This window comes from Bufo gargarizans, chromosome 11 (assembly GCF_014858855.1).
Source record: "Bufo gargarizans isolate SCDJY-AF-19 chromosome 11, ASM1485885v1, whole genome shotgun sequence".
Taxonomy (NCBI): domain Eukaryota; kingdom Metazoa; phylum Chordata; class Amphibia; order Anura; family Bufonidae; genus Bufo; species Bufo gargarizans.
Genome location: NC_058090.1, coordinates 76,305,852 through 76,326,196, shown reverse-complemented (window position 1 = coordinate 76,326,196; position 20,345 = coordinate 76,305,852). Strand labels below are relative to the sequence as shown.

Sequence of the window (20,345 nt, the reverse complement as noted above, 5' to 3'; positions counted from 1 at the left end):
ATAACCGTGTAGTATGTGGTCATACCAAATCTGCCAGGCTAACTGTCGCCCCTTGCAGCAGTTTTTGCCTTAGCTAATGGAGGGAACCTGTCATCAACGTTATGCTGACCTCACTCAGGGCAGCATAAAATAGTGACAGAAATGCTGATATCAGCGGTGTGTCACTCATGAGCTAAAAGACAGTGGTTGCCGAGAACCAGCATCATAATCATTGCAGCCCAGGCCTTGAAAAGAGTCACGGCTACTTGAGAAGAGTCATGGTTATTCATGAATTCCTGCTCTCCCTGCCCACCTGCTGATGACTGACAGTCTTCTACCTAGTTTTCTCTCTTTCTCTCTAGAAGAGAACTGCCAATCCTCAGCAGTTGGACGAGAGAGCAGGAGATTTAGGAATAACGCTTCTCAGGTAGATTTGACTCTTTTCAAGGCCTGGGCTGCAATGATTATAGGGCTGCAACGATTAATCGATGTAATCGATTATAATCGATAACTGGATTCGTTGTCGACGAATCCAGTTATCGAATAATCGCCGATTCGTTGCTATGCGGGCGGGCGGTCACTGCATCTTTATTTTACCTTTTACAATGACGCTCCTGTAACAGCCAGGCAGAGCGGATGGCGGCGTAACGTCACTTACTCATGTGACACGCCTGCTCCGCCTCCTTCATTCATGCCGTCCACAGATCCCCCATAAGTGCCGTCCACAGATCCCCCATAAGTGCCGTCCACAGATCCCCCATAAGTGCCGTCCACAGATCCCCCATAAGTGCCGTCCACAGATCCCCCATAAGTGCCGTCCACAGATCCCCCATAAGTGCCGTCCACAGATCCCCCATAAGTGCCGTCCACAGATCCCCCATAAGTGCCGTCCACAATTTGTTTTAATTTGGCCTTTGAACATAATTTTTCAAGTAAGATCATATAAACCTCTGTTTTGTAATTTTGTCGTTTTTCCCGATTAATCGTAGAAATTAATCAGCAACTAATCGATTATTCAAATAATCGTTAGCTGCAGCCCTAAATGATTATAAAGCTGGTTCTCAGCAACCACTTTTAGCTCATGAGTGACACACCGCTGACATCAGCATTTCTGTTATTATTTTATGCTGCCTTTAGTGAGGTCAGCATAACGTTGTTGACAGGTTCCCTTTAAGCTGGAGAACCTCTTTAACATAGTCCATTATCTCTAGTAGTGCACATGGACAGGGGATGTTGTAGGTATTACCTAATTATCATTGACATGCCAATAGCATGTTAAAGGAACCTGTCACCTGGTTTGGGGTGTGTCAAAAACGTAGTAAAAGATCTCGTCAACGTCCAGAGATGACTCCACCGGCATTGGACGCGTGTACTTTACAGAGATAAAATCGGGAACAGTACACCTCGCTTCATTGCACAAGTTTAGACAGCTAAAACTCTCCTTCACAACAACCTACTCGAGGGTTAGTAGCCAAAATCTGGCGACCGTTTCCCTTTCAGTGGAGGTCTTCAAGCCACCTAACACAGTCGGGTATAATGCACACGTCAGCTGTCCCATAGAGATGAACGGAGCGGCAGTGTGCATGCTCAGCCTGGGTCCACGTGGTTCTCATAATCCAACCACTGGTGCATGCTCAGCCTGGGTCCACGTGGTTCTCATAATCCAACCACTGGTGCATGCTCAGCCTGGGTCCACGTGGTTCTCATAATCCAACCACTGGTGCATGCTCAGCCTGGGTCCACGGGGTTCTCATAATCCAACCACTGGTGCATGCTCAGCCTGGGTCCACGTGGTTCTCATAATCCAACCACTGGTGCATGCTCAGCCTGGGTCCACAGGGTTCTCATAATCCAACCACTGGTGCATGCTCAGCCTGGGTCCACGTGGTTCTCATAATCCAACCACTGGTGCATGCTCAGCCTGGGTCCACGGGGTTCTCATAATCCAACCACTGGTGCATGCTCAGCCTGGGTCCACGTGGTTCTCATAATCCAACCACTGGTGCATGCTCAGCCTGGGTCCACAGGGTTCTCATAATCCAACCACTGAGACCCTTTCCAATATAACAGTTGTCTCCTATCCAGTGGGTAAGGGATAACTTGTTCTAACTGGAATACCCCTTTAAGCACCAGCAGCAACTTCCTGGGCTCCTGTCCATCGTCCGGCTGATTTGAGACTATGGGTGGTCAGCAGCCATTTGCCCAGTAACACGGTTGCATATAATTCTGGCTGGTAATACAATCCCCTGAGATGAACTTCAGACGCCTCCAATACGCTTTCATTTATAGGTCCCAGCTCTACTGGATTGTCAGGCGACTCAAAGCAATGTATTTTTTTCTTCATGGTTCATTACTAAAAAATTCAATTTTGCTGTTTAGTGGTCCTTATAATGTGCGTCTGAAGCTTCAGGATGTCGCCTATTGTAGAGCCGCAATATGGAAGTACTGCAGACTGTAAGAAAAGTTTACCGACTCAGAAACTGCAGGGAAGCGCTTAAATAGCAGTTCCTTAATATAATCGCATTAGTTTCGGATGGATGGCCTAACTTCCACAAACGGGACAGCATATGTTTCTTCTTTAGATGACTGGGAGGGGGCTACAAATGCTCTGTGTTCGATATTTGGGGCCAAGAGTGAATTTTCTTCCGCTTCCCAGAAAGAATTGAAGTGAACCTGTCACCTTTTCGGGGGCCAATAAAACCACCAGCGTTCTGTTGTTGCAGATGCAGATTAGGGTCCCATACAAAACTGTCCCCACAATGATTTTTGAACTTACTGGAAGAAGAGTCCGCAACTTCACTCCAGTGGCATTGGGTACATGCGTACTATGCCGATGAAGCTGAGGATGCTTCAGTGCCCATGTCATGCAGACATGCAAGGAAAGTGAAGTGTACTGCCCTCGGCGTAGTATGCGTTTGCCCAATGTCAGCCAGTACCCATAGGATGTTTTTAAGATCTGCTCCTGGGCACTGGCTTATAAAGTGACTGCCTAGTGGAGGTGTTTTAGATGGCATATTTATTGAATGAATTGGATTTGTGCATTACATATAGCTTTGTAAATACATTGCATTGTGTATCTTCCACTAACCATGGAGTCTGTTTTGTCATCCAGAGCTGTATTCATAATTCTGCATAAGTCCCGCGGCCTTCTCTCTGCTCACCAAGCCCAGCGCTGTACATTGGATAGCAGCTGTGCTTGGTATCGCAGCTCAGCCCCATTCACTTCTGTGGGACTGAGCACGATACCGCGCACAGCCATTATACAATGTACAGCGATGTCCTTGTGGGTGGGTGCCTACCTTCTATGATTTTATATAAATTCTCCCATTCCCCAGTATTTATTTTCCATAAGACATTTCAAATCTTTGAAAACCAGTCTAGAGCTGGTAAGGACAGGCTCGGACTGGCCCACCGGGGAGGCGGGGGATTCTTTGGTAGATGAGATAGAGATAGAGGAGTAATTATTAATCTTGTTTCTCAGGAGAGATAATTATTGTAGCCACTAGGTTGCAGTATCGCACAGTGATGCAGCCTCCTACTGGTGTAAATTGTACCTTCCAAACTTCCTGGGCTGCTGGCAGTGAAGGAGGAGAGAACATGTCTGGCCATCCTCCTGCCCTCCCTGCTGTCAGAAAACACTGGCTGCAGGGGAGAAGGACTCCTCTGCGGTGCTGGGCTGATTTCTCATGTGTGTGACAGTAGTGAGCTGTAGGAGACTGTAAGGGGGAAATAGGGGATTTTTTTTATAGTAGAATCAGATCTGTGTATGTGTGCTGCTGTCTGCAGAGTTCAGAGTGGCATTGGGGGGATTCTGCCCTAGGTCCCCCCAATGCCTCTGCTTTAGTTGCACACCCATTAGTGTCCCAGCTCCAGATCTAAATGCACCGCTAACATTGCCTCTTCTCCAGTTACCCCTGTTCCAGGATCCCCACTATTACCCTGCCTCAGGTGACCCTAATGCCTCTGCTTCAGTTACGACCCTCCGTTTGTGCCCATTGCTCACGTTGCTCCTCTAGCATCTTTGCTTGGGCTTTGTTAAAGGTTGTGACCTGCAAAGGGGGTTGGACTTATGACCGAAAAATTCTGCACAGTGCGTCACATTCTCCAGTATTGACACGTATGGTTTACATGGCGGCAGTGATGATATTCCGTATTTACAGGCATCACTGCTGCCATGGAAAGAGATACTGGTGGTGGAGCGGTGGAGGATTTAAAGGGTTTGTCCAGGTTTTCAAGTTATCCTCTCCACACCATAGAGCATAACTATATGATTAGTGGGGTCCGATTCTGCGACCCCTCTAATCTCAGGAACGGGTCCTGTTCCCCCTTTGTGATGGTGTGGCAGGCTACACATACGCCCTGCTTCCCCCATTTAATCTGTTTGGGACTACTGGAAATAGCCAGCGCTGTACTCCGCCATCTCTAGTGACCCCATAGAGAATGGACGGAGAGGCAGGGCATATGCTCGACCTGCCACTCAGTCAAGAAGGGGGGTTCAGTGGGGGCTCCACCGTTCAGACCCCCACGGATCACTTAGTTATCTTCGATCCTGTGGATAGAGGGTAACTAGAAAAGTGGACACAGGCCCTTTAACGGGTGATCATTTCCATTTTAGTTTGACACATATTTTGGGCCAGGTAATGTGAAAAAGTCCAACAGCTATGACACGACAGGTGATAAGTGTCTGATTGGTGGGGGTCTGATTGCTGGGACCCCCATGATCCAGGGAATGTGGTCTTAGGACTTTTGTGTACATAGATTGGTGGTAATGTAATTTTGAATGTTTCAGGAGCCCTTTTTTCATGATCAGTGGCTGTTCCAGCAGTCAGACCCCAGCAATCTGATATTTGTCACCTATCCTGTAGATAGGCAATAGGTCATTATGGTAGGACAACCCTTTTAAATATACTGTAGATTATGTGCAATTTGGGGAGGTTAAGATTTGGTAAATTTAATGCCAGACATTTATGCTTAAAAGGGTTAAAGGGCTTGTCTCACATCGGTAAATGGCATTTATTATGCAGTTAATACAAGGCACTTACTAATGTATTGTGATTGTCCATATTGCCTCCTTTCCATCCCATTATACACAGCACGTATCCGTGGTTATTACCATTGTGTAATCCAGCAGCGGTGGCCGTGCTTACACACTGTAGGGAAAGGCTGGAAGTACTCATAGGCCAACACCTTTACTTATAGTGTGCAAGCACGGCCACTGCTGCTGGATTACACAGCGGTAATAACCATGGCTACGTGCTGTGTATAATGTGATGGAAAGGAGGCAATATGGACAATCACAATACATTAGTAAGTGCCTTGTATTAACTTTCTCTGCATGATAAATGCCATTTACTGAAGTGAGACAGCCCTTCAACCCCTTAAAGTGTGCTACACTTAATAGGGTTAGGCATAAATGTCTTGGTGTGGGCATTGCGTGTTTCCTATGTGTGATTGGTGTGTGCTATATATGTTCTATGTATCAGTGGTGTATGTGCAGCATGTGACATATGCATCAGTAGCATGTGAGCCACGTATTAGTGTCTTGTGTGCCACGTGTGTAGGATATCCATATATGTGTTACTTCTGCCACATGTATGTTTGTAAATTTTTCTGTGAATGTCTGCCATCATACTTCATCTTTAAGATGGGCCCCCAGAGACCATTACACTGGTGGGCCCTGAGTACCCCAGTCCTACACTGGGTTAGAACACGCCAGCCCTGAATGAAGCGTCACTTTTTGCAGTATCCTGAGGGGAAGGCGATTTTTCAATCCCAGAATTGGGCTCCTATTTCTTGGCCGCCCAGATAAGATTTTGGAGTAATTGGGGGAAGATCCCTGTTAATGGGGCTGCTAGGCTTTAATATTTCACAAGCTTTTGGGTATTGGTGGCAGGTCACATATCTCAGATCTTCGGCATTAAGAGATTAATTAGGAAATTTGTATTCTTGTGCAGAGAGTCTTCAGCGCTAAGGGGGTTAAAAGCGTGCCGTCTTTGATTTGTTGCTTATGTTTGCTGAAAAGCGGAGTTTGTGCGCTGGGAATTTGTAATACTGCAGCTTCAGCTTCTTATTAAACCTGAGCGACTCTTTAATCTCTCCGTCAATGTGTTTTTATTTAATTAATGAAGCCGAGGTCCTTATAAACAGAGCGGGCTGTCTCCATCGCCATTAGTACGGCCGCCCGGAGAAGACAAGCCCCCCTCATTCACAAACCTGAAGGAAGCCTTTATACCAACGATGTATTGCTGGCAGCTTTTTGTTTGCTTAAAGGGCGCAGTTTGAATCAGATTTGGGCCCTGCACTGTATATGGCGCCGAAAACCAGTGATTTGGGTGTGTGGCACGGAGATAAAGAGGACCGAGGTGTATGGGAAGTACCTGCTTTTCTTATAAACTGAGAATTCGGGAGCATCTTTTCTTAATGAGGTGACATCTCCAAAGGGTATTTGTCACAGTGAACACCACCATGCTCCATTCTACCCTTATTCTCTTTGTGCACAATTATGACACGTCCTACCACACCTGTCTCCAGAATGGTGGTCCTTGTACCCTGTCCCTCCTGTTTTTTTTTATTACTCCTATTAAAGTGAATGGAGAGATGTGCAGCCACCCCTCCCTTTCATTCTCCTCCAATGGTATCCTTGGATCTGTCGAGCCTCCAACCGGAGGACAGCATAGGACGGAGGAGGAGATGCTAAACTCTGGGATATATAGTTCTCCATTACTGACCAGTATTTTCTAGAGAAAGCCTGTGAGTCCTTCTTGGCCTTCCCGCACAATCAGCAGGACTCACAAGCTTTCTCTAGAACATAAATAAGGTTGCTGCCCCATGTTTCACCCGTCTCCAAGTGTCTAGTGATGAGAGCGTATTAGTAAACTCTCATCTCTGCAGTCGCCTCTTTCCTAGTCATGTACCGCCATAGGATGCTTTCTGCTGAGATTCTGTTTTTTCCCGTTAGACTTGAGGTATGTTGTAAAATCAGAGGCGATGCGGTTGTTCTGCTCCGGCTCTCACAATAAGTACATGGCGTTCTGGCGTATTTGTCAGGCTGGAGTATTTGAATGAGGCTGTGATCCTTCTGCTTTGTGCGTCTTATCGCAACGTTCCAAAAAAAAAAAAGCACCTGAACACTTCAAAAAGCTCTGCGCGCACCAGATATTTTCCTTTCTGCATGAAATACAGACCCCCAGAGAGATCGAACTGCAAGCAGCCGGGCCTATTAAGGTGAAATCGCAGCTAGAAAGCTGGAGCGGATTATTTACATCACCTTATCGGGGCAATCACCGGCCTTTCATACATTATTAATGCCCGGTGACGGCTATCATTTTATTTGTACCGCCACCACCGCCAGCTATGAATGATTGTAATACTTGCAGGAATAATGAGGTTGGAAGCCTTAAATCTGGCCCAGGGCCTTGCAAGGCTTTTTGTACAATTTTAGTTTTGGAGAAAATTGGTTGCCTTTTGACAGACACGCGGCTTGTTTAGTAAAGCGCGTCTATGGAAAACGCTTACCCTGGTGAGAGATCCTTCCCGAGAGATGATGGGGGCGCTTGAACAGATTATGTTAATAGGAACATTTGCAAACAACAGGAATTGCCAGAACTCATATTTTGGGAAAAGCTTAAAGGGAGCATGTTATCTGAAATTGACTTGCAGACTATAATTTTTTTTTTGTTTTTCTTCCTTTTCCATGCAATTATGTAAGGTAACACTTATATATAGATAACACAGTAAGTAATAGACACCGCTCACCTCCTTCCCCTCCCTGCACAATGACCTTGGCATTACCATGGCCTGCAGCGTGTCCAGACTTGTCCCCCATCGAGCACATCGGGGACATCATTAGCGGACAATTGCAAAAGAATTCTGCCAGCAGGCAATCTTGATGATTTGCGTGCCCAAGTGCAGATCCCTCCTTAGACAACGATGAATAACCTTACTAATAGCATGCCAAGGTGTGTATGCCCACAACACTCTTCCATAGACATCAGTGAACACCTCCTTTCTATTGTGTCTGCTCTAAAGCGTATAGCTGTAAGCTCTGCCCACTCATTCTGTAAGCCACCCAAACCTCTTTTGCTGCTATTTTGGGGATTTTTAGAATCTATAAAGCAATACTAAATCACAAAAGCATTGATTGCAAGCATGGATGGTAAGGCACCATGGACGTCTATAGCTTCTCAGGCTGAAGCTTACAGCCAAGAAAGCATGCGCTGTGTAGTCCATACTGAGGTCTACCTGCCTGGCAGATGCACTTTTGGCTTCCTTTGGGTCACATTCACATTGCTGTCCAGTGGTAGGAAGAAGCAGCTTTTTCCCTTGAACCAGTTTTTTATGGGGATTTCCAAGTCAAACTAGAAATTGCTAAACGGCAAGGTTCAAACCCCCTCCCTTCCAGTGCCGCAGCTCCTACTTCCCCCTCCACTGCCGCCATGATGTCATCTTCTTGGTTGCTGTGATGACGTCCCTTATATTGTATTTGACCTCTGCAGCCAGTTACTGGCCTCAGTGTTATACAGCTGAGACCAGTGATATACGGTTACATCACCACCAGTCTGGTCAAGGGGGGGGGGGGGGGATGGGGGGGACTGGCGCAACGGCGGTTTATAATTTTGACCATTTCCTTGCCATTTATCAGTAGTTCTTCTTACTTGGACAACCCCTTTAAGGATCATGCATACTCATCATATGGGACCATCCACAATGGTGTTCCTTAGGTTCCCTCTGAGAATGCCCACCCATAGTGTCCAGTGTGTAACAGCAATATCTGGACACAGGAGCCTTTTTAGTAAATTATTGCAGTTGAAAATTGGTTCTGAATATGGGCTCATTCAGACCGCCGTATGCTGTCCGCAAAAATACTGAATGCTATCCGTTTTTTGGTGGATCCGCAAAAAAAGGATAGCATTCAGTATTTTTGCAGACCCATAGACTTCAATGGGGCCATGTCCGGATTTTCACGGACAAGTATAGGACATGTTTTATATGTTTCGCGGAACCGTGGAATAGAAAAAGGCCCCATAGAAGTGAATGGGTCAGCATCTAATCTGCAAAAAAACAGATCCGCGTTTTTGCGGATAGCATACGGCTGTCTGAATGAGCCCTAAATGAATATTGATTTGTGGGACGACCCGTTTAAGACTGTGTTCTTATTCCTAAAGCCCCAAAGGAGTAGGTAAGTCCGCACCTTGTGTAAAGATTGGCAGGTGGCCGGGTTTATAAGTGGGTGTTTGCTTTGCTTTCTTGCCTTTCTATAATTGCTTTTTTATGTTGATAATACACAACCATCCGAACATGCCCACACTTACAACCTGCATCAGACCTCTAATTAGAAGTGGGTTTAATAGGCTCTGCTATGAGTAATTTGATTAGCAGGTACTTACCTTGTTACTGTCATTTTTCCCAACACTGGGATTTAAAGGGGTCTCCCACTTCATAAATGGCATTTATCATGTAGAGAACATTAATACAAGGCACTTACTAATGTATTGTGATTGTCCATATTGCTTCCTTTGCTGGCTGGATTCATTTTTCCATCACATTATACACTGCTCGTTTCCATGGCTACGACCATCCTGCAATCCAACATTGGTGGTCATGCTTGCACATTCTAGGATAAAGCGCCGGCCTCTCTGATGGCCTGCATGAAGAAATCCCGGCAGCCGAATCTTGCGTCAATCGTGTTCTTTTATTAGATCGCCATGTTATACATATTTCAAATAACACGCGTTCCGGCTATTAGCCTTTCTCAGTCATCAACACATACATGTAAATAACTTACTTTTATAAAGAGCAGGAGAGATCAGACGCGAGTAACGCCGGCAATTAACCAAACACAAATCGGTAACGAGGTTTCATTATCAAACCGTAGTAAACAAACCAGCAATTCGATTCCGATCTCTTACGTAGGAATCGCAGAGACGGGTATCATATTTTACAGAGAGGATCGGCGTGGTGACGAAGTCTATGAAACTTGTGCTTGCCTATCGTCATGTGGCCCTGCCCTACGCTAACGCATTTATCTCCCCCATAGAGGAGTCGCATGTTTACAATACTGAGCAGTTTCGGGATATCCTAATATGGAAAAGATGTATTGATGATATATTTTGCGTGTGGTGGGCATGGACCACATGGGACCCTCCCGTCCTTCTTCACACACCTGAATGGGGTGTGCGATGGTCTCAAATTCACAATGACCTCTGACCAACATAGGGTGAATTTTATTATGATGCCGGCTTAGGCCAAACAGTGAGACGACATTGACATCTATTGACTAAAGCCTATCCTGGAGTGGAGGAGTTTCGACATCCTCCATTGATTTGTCATAAAAAGAATCCCAGTTTTAGGGATCAGCTTGTGCATGCTGATCTGGGAGGAAAAAGGGAGACCATTCTTTTATAGACTTCGTCACCACGTCGATCCTCTCTGTGAAATACGATACCCGTCTCTGCGATTCCTACGTAAGAGACCGTAATCTAATTGCTGGTTTGTTTACTATGGTTTGATAATTAAACCTCGTTACTGATTTGTGTTAGGTTAATTGCCGCCCACTGCTGGGCGTGTTGGCGTTACTTGCGTCTGATCTGTCCTACTCTTTACAAAGTACGTTATTCACATGTATGAGTGGATGATTGAGAAAGGCTAATAGCCGGAACGCGTGGTATTTGAAATGTGTATAACATGGTGATATAATAAAAGAACACGATTGAAGGAAGATTCGGTTGCCGGGATTTCTTCATATATTCCACGTGGAGTTTGCTCCTTCACGCTGCAACCTGTAGTTCGATCGCATGGCGACTGGATTTTTCTCACGGCCTGGACCGTGATGGCCGTGTATATTGACTGTAAAACGCGGATACTGGCTGTGTACATCCCACATTTTCCCCTTCCACAGGTCCCACACTGTTACAAATGCCTATTCCTAACTCAACCACTGATGAACCTTTGCAAACCATTTCCCATTTTATTCTCTTTTCCCTTAAAGGGGTTATCCAGTGATTACTGTAAAAAATGAAAATCAGACATCAGGTAGGACATGAAAATCTCTTTTTAACAAAGCTAGAACCGGCCCTTTTCCCTTACCTGGATCCAGAGATCTTTCTATTCATTGCTCTGCTAGATTTCTATCAAGCTGCCATTGTAGGGAGAGTGTCCTTTCTCAGGGGGGTGTCCTGTCTGCTGCAGCTAGTGGCAGTGGAAGGATGGAACTGAGCATGTGTTTCCATCTCTGAGAGCAGGACAGAGATATTAGAAAAAGAGCAAACAGCAGGTGGCGCTACATAGATATAACTCAGTGGCTATACAAAAGTGCTGGTTTGAAAACTGTAGAATATTATTTGTTGGACATCCCCTTTAAGTTCTTAATTTTTTTTTTTTTAATACAGCAGAGACAGATGAAACGATATACATTTTAGGGGCCAGTTAGACCACTGAGAGACAATACCCCTTTAAGCAAAATGGCAAAACTTTCTTCAAGGCATGTTAAAGGTGGAGCTCCCCTTTTCTGTAACGCTTTGGCGATATATTTAATCTGTTATTTTAATGTAGTTAACGGGAGCGCGGTGTTCTTCCTAATAAGCGGTAATGAGGTGATTCATTTTCGTATGCAGTGATCTTAATTCGCCGTTCCATTAGGGTGCTCAGCGGAGGCAGGCTTTGTGGTCCGGCACTATCTGCCATCATAGGATGAATTAGTAAAACCGGGTCCTGCATTAATTAATATAATGGCGTTATTCTTCCTCTCCAGCTTCATGTATATTTTATAAGCTTATGTATTTTGTTATATTAAGGTTTATAGCTTCTCAGAATTTGTGGCACATTTACAGCAATTAATCAGATGACTTTCGATTACTTTGCCCCGACTCCCAGGGGCACTTAGCAGTATTTATCTGCAAGTAAATTTCACGACGCCCTCTGCTCATTTGAATTCGCTGGGTTTTAGAATTGATATTTCTGCTTGATTATTTTTAATGTCCTATGCTAATATATAATGAATCTATAATAATTCATAAATTCATGCAGTGTAGCCCAAGTCGGAATACAAAGCGCTGCTAATTTAAAGGAGTTGTCCATATTTGTTAGGAGGGTCCTCTGTACCTTCAGCGATCAGCAGTAAGTTTTCAGTCAGTCTGCAGCACCACCGCTGGAGAATTGGAGCATTACAGGCCTTCCTCTGCAAACACTGGCCTGACTGGGAAATACCTGGATGTAATGGGTCCTCCAAGTTAAGAGGCACTGTTTTCTATTCTGGCCAGTTGTGGGTGCTCCTGAATGGGAGGCTATCCTCTTTAAAAAAAAGGGCTTTCAAAAAGATGATTTTGCTAAGCCAGACCAAACCTTTCAGAAAATACTAGAACGATCCCTAAAATGGATGACTCCCATTTCGTGAAATGTTTTGATGTTCTAGATGAAGGATGAGTTCAGACATGGTGGATTTTCTTTCTGTCTGCCGTGTTCAAACATACGTTCTACACCAGGGTCCACCTGGAATCTGCTCTCCATCCGCTCCTTATTGTTTTTGATGGGAAATTTGCGTGCTGATTGATAAGGTGTCTTTTGGGGGGAAAAAGCAACATTCCACGTGGAAATCCCCGTTAAAATCAATAGGAGGCCTAAAGACCACATCAAAATCTTTCCAATCACTAGTGGGTGTCTCGCGTCTTTTAGGCTACCTGCACACAGGTACGGGTAGTCTTGCGCAAATTACTCACCAATTTATGCGTGTTTCTGCACCAAATCCACACGTTACTTGTGGATTTAATGTCATTTTGCGGCAGATCTCATCTCGGGTGCAGGTAGACATTTTAGATTATGCAGGGTGGGACAGATGCCACGATCAGGCCTCTCTGGGTCTCTATAGTAGACAGAACGGCCAGGCCTTGTCTAGATTTCCGTTTTTCACGGACATGTGCGGTCCACATTTTCCACGGACAGTAAGAAGGGGACAGATTGTGGAGGGTCTTGTGTGTTATTGTATCTTGGACTTGCTGAGTAATGGGGAGCCAGGGAAAGGGTTGGCAGAGGAGAAATTAGGGGAAAGGTGGAATAATCGGGCAGCAAGAGTCTTGAGAGGCGGTTGTTACAGTAGTCCAGGCAGGAGATGATGATTTAGATGCCTGGCTGTGCACACCATATTACACATTCATACATGAAGGATACTTCACACAGTCAGATGCATAAATGCTCATTATGTTCCTATTTCACGATTTATATCTTTCTTTTGCATAGAAGTTGTTATGGGTTTTAAGCTTTTGAATGCACACATAGGCAGCCATGTAACACACTGCATGCTGGTCTTCTCCTGAGCCTTAACCTGTTTACTTCATCACTACTCCCATGTGGACGGGACGAGGGGAAAAACAACACCGCGCTCTCGCTCCAAGGAACGCCGGGGGAATTGCGTTTTAGAAAGCAATTGTTTATGCATCTACAGTTGGAGAGAAAATGTGCCGGTTGTCTGAAGCCCATGGTTAAGCCATGAAGGGACTGATCCAAATCTTCCTGTACCCGGTGCCATAGTTGAGATTAACTAGATGTTGAATATTTGACACTTAAATTTTTTGGCTTTGTATAAGAGCCGGACAGAGCTCATGATTATATTCACTAAAATATCATATATAGGCTCTTTAGTAGCAGTGCTGTAGTTTTGTGTTGCTTTTTGCTAGTGCTCAGTGGCTGCACAGGGACCTGATACCCGATCACGATAATTAAGTCATCTAATCATAGTCCTCTATTTGCCTTCTTTTACAGACACAAGAAGACAGGATACATCTGCCAGACGCTACGTGGTCTTCTGATCTCTCTCTGTGCGGGTGTGAAGAGGTATCGGACTATGCTCCAACCAAGTAAGTAATGAGTCAGCCTAGGATTGAATCTGCTCTCGGGTATGCCTGTGTGTACTGCTTCAGTTTATATGCTGGACCATTGTAAAAAATACACATTGCTCGACTAGCTTAAGACCGGCCATTTTCTCCTGTTAATAACCAGGTATAGTATTCAGTTTCTTAGTACTTGCTGATTTTTGTTTTTGGTGTCACAACACATGGGCACGTTATGCCATTTTTATATTAGTATTTTTCTTTTGTGAAATAATGGGAAATTGTAAATAGAAAAAACCTGTGTGTGTCCCCCTTTGGTCTGGCAGGTGACCGGGATATAGGTGGTGTTTGAGCTAGCATTCTTTGTGTTTGTTTTTATTTCTCTTTTTCTATTTATTTATTTGATTCGTTTATTTATTTATTTGTTTATTTATTTATTTGATTTGTTTATTTATTAAGGGCACTTTCACATTAGTGTTATTCTTTTCCAGCATTGAGTTGCGTCCTAGGGGCTCAATACCGGAAAATAACTGATCAGTTTTATCCTAATGCATTCTGAATGGAGAGCAATCTGGATGCATCAGTTCAGTTTTTTTGCCTTTTCAGGACAGAGATAATACCGCAGCATGCTACGGTTTTATCTTCGTCCAAAATACCGGAACACATGCCGGCATTAATTTCTATTGAAATGTATTAGTGCCGGATCCGGCATTAAAATTACCACATTGACGGATCCGCTATTCCGGTCTGCGCATGCGCAGACCTTTTAAAAATGTGAAAATAAAATATAGAAACGGATCTGTTTGTCCGTATGACAAACGCAGAGACTGATCCGTTCTTGCAATGCATTTGTGAGACGGATCCGCATCTGGATCCGTCTACAAATGCAGTCCGTTATCATACTGATTGACGGATCCGGCAGGCAGTGACGGCGACGGAACTGCCTGCCGTAGTGTGAAAGTAGCCTCATTTTTACAGCCATTGTGATTACCATAACATCATAGGAGACCTTTGGGGGACATTTTAAGATGATATTTATTTTAATTTTTGATCGCCCCTCTACCATGACATATTAGCTCCAGTTATAGGGGAACAGAAAGCCTCCTGACCGCACTGTGGGCTTCGTCGGCTCCCCGGTTATCATGGTTTCCGGCACTGCAGCAGTAATCTGTATACAGTGATCAGGAAGGCAGGCAGCAGTCTCCCCGCTCCTGCACCTGCATGATTTCGGCTAGGCTTACACGTTGCAACAATGATGGTAAAAACGTATGCATTTTTTTATGCACGCATTATATTTTTTACCACCACCTGCTGAGCATTTTAAGACGCAAGTAACTTAAAGTATTCTCTACTGTTTGTAAGCCATGATACCTATAAGGGTGACCTACATCAAACACGACTCCTACAACAAAAGTATGTTTATCCACCAATCAATCAAAATCCAAACTAATCGTAAAATAACAGTTACTTTATTTCATGATTCTATTAAAAAGACATATAAAAAATAGTCTACAAAACATTGTTACAATACATGAGTGAGGGACGACTGGGAAAGGTTAGCAGCAGTTACATCCACATTGGAAAAGAGGCAAACACCATATGGTAACATAATACCATCTACCCACTACCAACAAAGTAGGCCCAAATGTAAAGGAGTCCTAACGATTGTCCAACAACAGGACTAAAGCATAAAGGCCATGTGTAAGTGTATCTACCATACCAGTGTCCTTCACTCAGCCAACGCGTTTTGCCTCCAGGCTTCGTCCATGTGGATGTAACTGCTGCCAGCCTTTTCCAGTGGTCCCTCAATCATGTATTTTACCAATGTTTTGTGGACTTTAAAAAAATTATTTTTTAATGTTTTTTAATACGATGATAATAAAGTAAGAGTAATTTTACGCTTTAGTTTTGATTAATCTGTGCGAATACATACTTTGTGTTGTAAGAGTTGTATTTGTACGCCATGACAACCTTACTGCCTACTCAGTCCGCCCATGTAAATGGGCCTTTAGAGCTCATACAGAAAAACATGCCTCCTAGTATGAGATCCAGCAAAAGGAGGCTTTGTGGACATTGTGTGGACCTGATAATAATCAACAGGACATAAAGGTGAACATATACAGTAGCTGTTGGCCAAGAGCCATCTCTTCCAGCGCACACAGTCAGTTCAGCCGAACATGTATGTGTAGTCAGTGGGGGGAGAGGACAAAGCCACCGCCAGACACTGCTCCTGGGAGAACCAAAGGATCAGGCAAAAATATTCACTTTGCCTGATCCTTATATATTAGTGTATTGATGGCGAGTACAGATGATGATGATGGGGGAGTTCCCCATACACATTATACTGTTGCCTGTACTTGCCATCAATACACCAATATATAGGGGCCTTCAGTATAAAAACAGCAGGCCAGACAAGTGAGTTCCCTGTAAAGATCCATGAGCGGCCCTAGCATAATGCACAGTTTGAGAACATCCAGCAGGATAGCGTAGCATCTGTATAAACAGGAATTAAAGATTAAATATAAAAATAGACAAAAAAAAAAAAAGGCAAATAACATAGATACCTATAACTCCCTATATAATAGATTTGAAAACATATTTCTGGTGATATAATAAGCCTAAAAGCAGCAAATATAAAACAATGATAAATTTAACAAGGCAGCAAACATCTAAATCTATTTAAAAATTAAAAAGTCCCTTGTTCCGCGCTCTAGATTTGGCCGCAGATGGGACTTGGTGTCTCGTTCTCAGAAGTGTTGGTGCTCCCAGGGGAGAAAGCAAGTCAGAGAATGTCATGAACAGGAGACGTTACAGTGCCCCCAAAAACTGGTGCCGCAGGTAGTGGTAGAAGGCCATCTCGGTACAGCATAGTTTTGAAGTTCTCCTATAAAAATATACACTCCCCTAAAGAATTATTAGGAACACCATACTAATACGGTGTTGGACGCCCTTTTGCCTTCAGAACTGCCTTAATTCTACGTGGCATTGATTCAACAAGGTGCTGATAGCATTCTTTAGAAATGTTGGCCCATATTGATAGGATAGCATCTTGCAGTTGATGGAGATTTGAGGGATGCACATCCAGGGCACGAAGCTCCCGTTCCACCACATCCCAAAGATGCTCTATTGGGATGAGATCTGGTGACTGTGGGGGCCATTTTAGTACAGTGAACTCATTGTCATGTTCAAGAAACCAATTTGAAATGATTCGAGCTTTGTGACATGGTGCATTATCCTGCTGGAAGTAGCCATCAGAGGATGGGTACATGGTGGTCATGAAGGGATGGACATGGTCAGAAACAATGCTCAGGTAGCCCGTGGCATTTAAACGATGGCCAATTGGCACTAAGGGGCCTAAAGTGTGCCCAGAAAACATCCCCCACACCATTACACCACCACCACCAGCCTGCACAGTGGTAACAAGGCATGATGGATACATGTTCTCATTCTGTTTATGCCAAATTCGGACTCTACCATTTGAATGTCTCAACAGAAATCGAGACTCATCAGACCAGGCAACATTTTTCCAGTCTTCAACAGTCCAATTTTGGTGAGCTCGTGCAAATTGTAGCCTCTTTTTCCTATTTGTAGTGGAGATGAATGGTACCCGGTGGGGTCTTCTGCTGTTGTAGCCCACCTTTCTTTCCCATTCTGACATTCAGTTTGGAGTTCAGGAGATTGTCTTGACCAGGACCACAACCCTACATGCATTGAAGCAACTGCCATGTGATTGGTTGACTAGATAATCGCATTAATGAGAAATAGAACAGGTGTTCCTAATCTTTAGGTGAGTGTATACAGTAATAAGAACATGGGCCGGGAGGATGAGGGGAAAGAATGGTCCGATTTCTCTGCCAGGAATTTCGATGTCAATGAGTCTGTCCCCCCCCCCCCCGAGGCACTGTTAGGTATCTGATCGGTGCTGCTCTATCGCAGGGATTAAGACCGGTGTGAATAGAGCAATGATCACACGTGCATGCTCGGCTGTCTCATACAGGCTGAATGGAGCTTCAGAAAGTATGTGCGACGGTCACTCTATTCACTCTGGGGACTGTGTTCTTTCCAGTTTTCAGACCCGCGCCGATCAGATGCCTATCACCACTCCAGACTGCTAATTTGGATGTCTGTACTCTCCTCCGCAAACCAGTACCTGAATACTATTAAGCAGATTATCGGGGGAGAAGATTTCTAGGAGCACTCTTTCTTGATCATCTGCCTCTGGAAACGTGCAGCCGATCACCCGATGAACGAAGCAGATTATCTGACCAATATCTGTCCAATCAGACCAATAGTTGGTGTGTGTATAAACAGCTATCAGACCTATGATTGGTCAGATAATCTGTTGGTGTAATACAGCCCTAAGAGTCTCCAGATTGAATAGACCATTCATCTCTATAGGACCGCGGAGGCAGCCCCATAAGTTGAATGGAGTGGCAGTGTAACTATCGCTCCATTCACCCTGGGACCCCATTTTTGTGATAGGTAGGTGTCCCAATCCCCCCTTCCCCTATCGATCAGATATTTATCACCTGTCATGTGATGGGACAACCTCACTTAAATTGAAAATGGGTCGCTGAGTTGAGCTGTCATGATAACCCTTATGATTCCCAATTATAATTGTAGCAGTGCTGTGATCTGTACTTGCAGATAATTTGGAGGACCAGGCCTCTGACCATGGCTTTCATGACGAGTGACTGGTGATCTTTGGACGACGAGGTGGACTTTGGGAAAACAATGTTTCTTTCATGAGACGGCGCTCTGTGGGCAGAAGCTGAAGATGCGGCCATGGACGGGATCCTGGCGGTGGATAATGCTCATTCTCTTTGCCTGGGGGACATTACTCTTTTACATTGGAGGACATCTAGTGAAGGATAATGAAAATCCAGACCATTCCAGTAGAGAACTGTCTAAGATATTGGCCAAACTGGAACGATTAAAGCAGCAGAATGAAGACTTGAGAAGAATGGCAGAATCCCTCAGGTAAGAGATGCTTGGCTAAATCCTCGTCGTCTTCTTGCCTGTTACCAGTTTTTTGGGGGTAATTACTAAAAAACAAAAAACACCTTTATGTTTTGTCAGACATCATAAAGCTTCCCCGTGTAGATCTCCTACAGGTGATTTCCTACATGTGCAGGATGGATCTGCTGAGGTCAAGGACATTGAAGGCTCTAACTGGAAATGTACTCGGCCATTTTCCCTTATACGCTGAATGTTCTCCCAGTCTTATAACCACTACCTCACTCCTTGGTATTCGTGATACTGTGACATGTATGTACTCATGCCGGGTATTTGTGACAAATTACTGTACACATACAGCCTTTGTCTGAGGTGTAAGCTGCTCTGCACTTCAGGTCACATCATTCATACCGGTCTTTTATTAGACTTTATGATCTATTCGTAGACACCCTACACTGTCCATGTGTAAATGGGCTAGAAAACTCATTTACCATAATTGTTACATGCCAGGGAAGTAAAATACTATTTATTGAAAGTATTTGTCCCCCTGACACAGCGCCACTCTTGTCTAAGGGCTGTGTCTGGTATTGCAACTCAGCCTCATTCAGGTAAATACCTGAGACGCTGTATGGGCATGTAGCAGCGGGCGTTATGTAGATGGAGGCCTAGCGGCGGGCGTTGTGTAGATGGGGGGCCTAGCGGCGGGCGTTGTGTAGATGGGGGCCTAGCGGCGGGCGTTGTGTAGATGGGGGCCTAGCGGCGGGCGTTGTGTAGATGGGGGCCTAGCGGCGGGCGTTGTGTAGATGGGGGGGCCTAGCGGCGGGCATTGTGTAGTTGGGGGGCCTAGCGGCGAGCGTTGTGTAGATGGGGGGCCTAGCGGCGGGCGTTGTGTAGATGGGGGGCCTAGCGGCGGGCGTTGTGTAGATGGGGGGGCCTAGCGGCGGGCGTTGTGTAGATGGGGGGCCTAGCGGCGGGCGTTGTGTAGATGGGGGGCCTAGCGGCGGGCGTTGTGTAGATGGGGGGGAGGGGTAGCAGTGCTGTATCCAGTAGTACTAGTAGTAGTATAGCAGGGAAAAATGCTGGTTAATGTGTTGGAATTACTTCCTGACTGTTTCCAATTGCAGACAACAAATTTTGCATAGCTTTGGGCTCAGGATGAGACCCTGGATCAGTTAAAGGTTAGTTACTTAAAGGGGCGTCTCATGTTGGCAGCCCAGATTTATACCCTCTCAGTATAAGCGTCTCCTTCATCTGAATGGCTGCCATATAATACTACACTTCCTTTGCATCAAGCGCTGCAGGGAAAAGTCCTGGCTGGCTGCGACTTCCCTCTGGCAAGAGCAGTTGTTGGCCGGGGCGGATTGGCCATAGACCTTACAGCGAAATTGAAGTTTTTGGGGATGTGTTTTGTGATGGACCGTGGCATTTGGCTCAGTTGGGGTGGTATAATGTGCCACCATATGGTATTGCTGGCCCTGCCTTCCATCAATTTGGACCCAACTATAAAAGTAGGCCTATTTTTTCCAGGGCCACTTTAAAGGGGTTGTCCAGGTTCAGAGCTGAACCTGGACATCCCTCCATTTTCACCCC

General features: G+C 44.9%; 1 protein-coding gene across 7 annotated transcripts in view; it reads left to right on the top strand.

Moving 5' to 3' along the window:
- Positions 1-20,345, top strand: part of FUT8 (fucosyltransferase 8) — a 156,792-nt gene that overhangs the window by 59,612 nt on the left and 76,835 nt on the right. For 3 of the 7 annotated variants that reach the window (XM_044272454.1, XM_044272456.1, XM_044272458.1), the window contains 2 exons: positions 13,732-13,826; positions 18,426-18,779. In XM_044272454.1, the coding sequence (XP_044128389.1) occupies positions 18,577-18,779 (203 nt within the window). In that variant the 5' untranslated portion in view covers positions 13,732-13,826; positions 18,426-18,576. Of the gene's footprint in view, positions 1-13,731; positions 13,827-17,292; positions 17,350-18,425; positions 18,780-20,345 lie in introns of all 7 variants that reach the window. The other 4 variants (XM_044272457.1, XM_044272461.1, XM_044272455.1 and 1 more) reach the window with 2 other exon arrangements.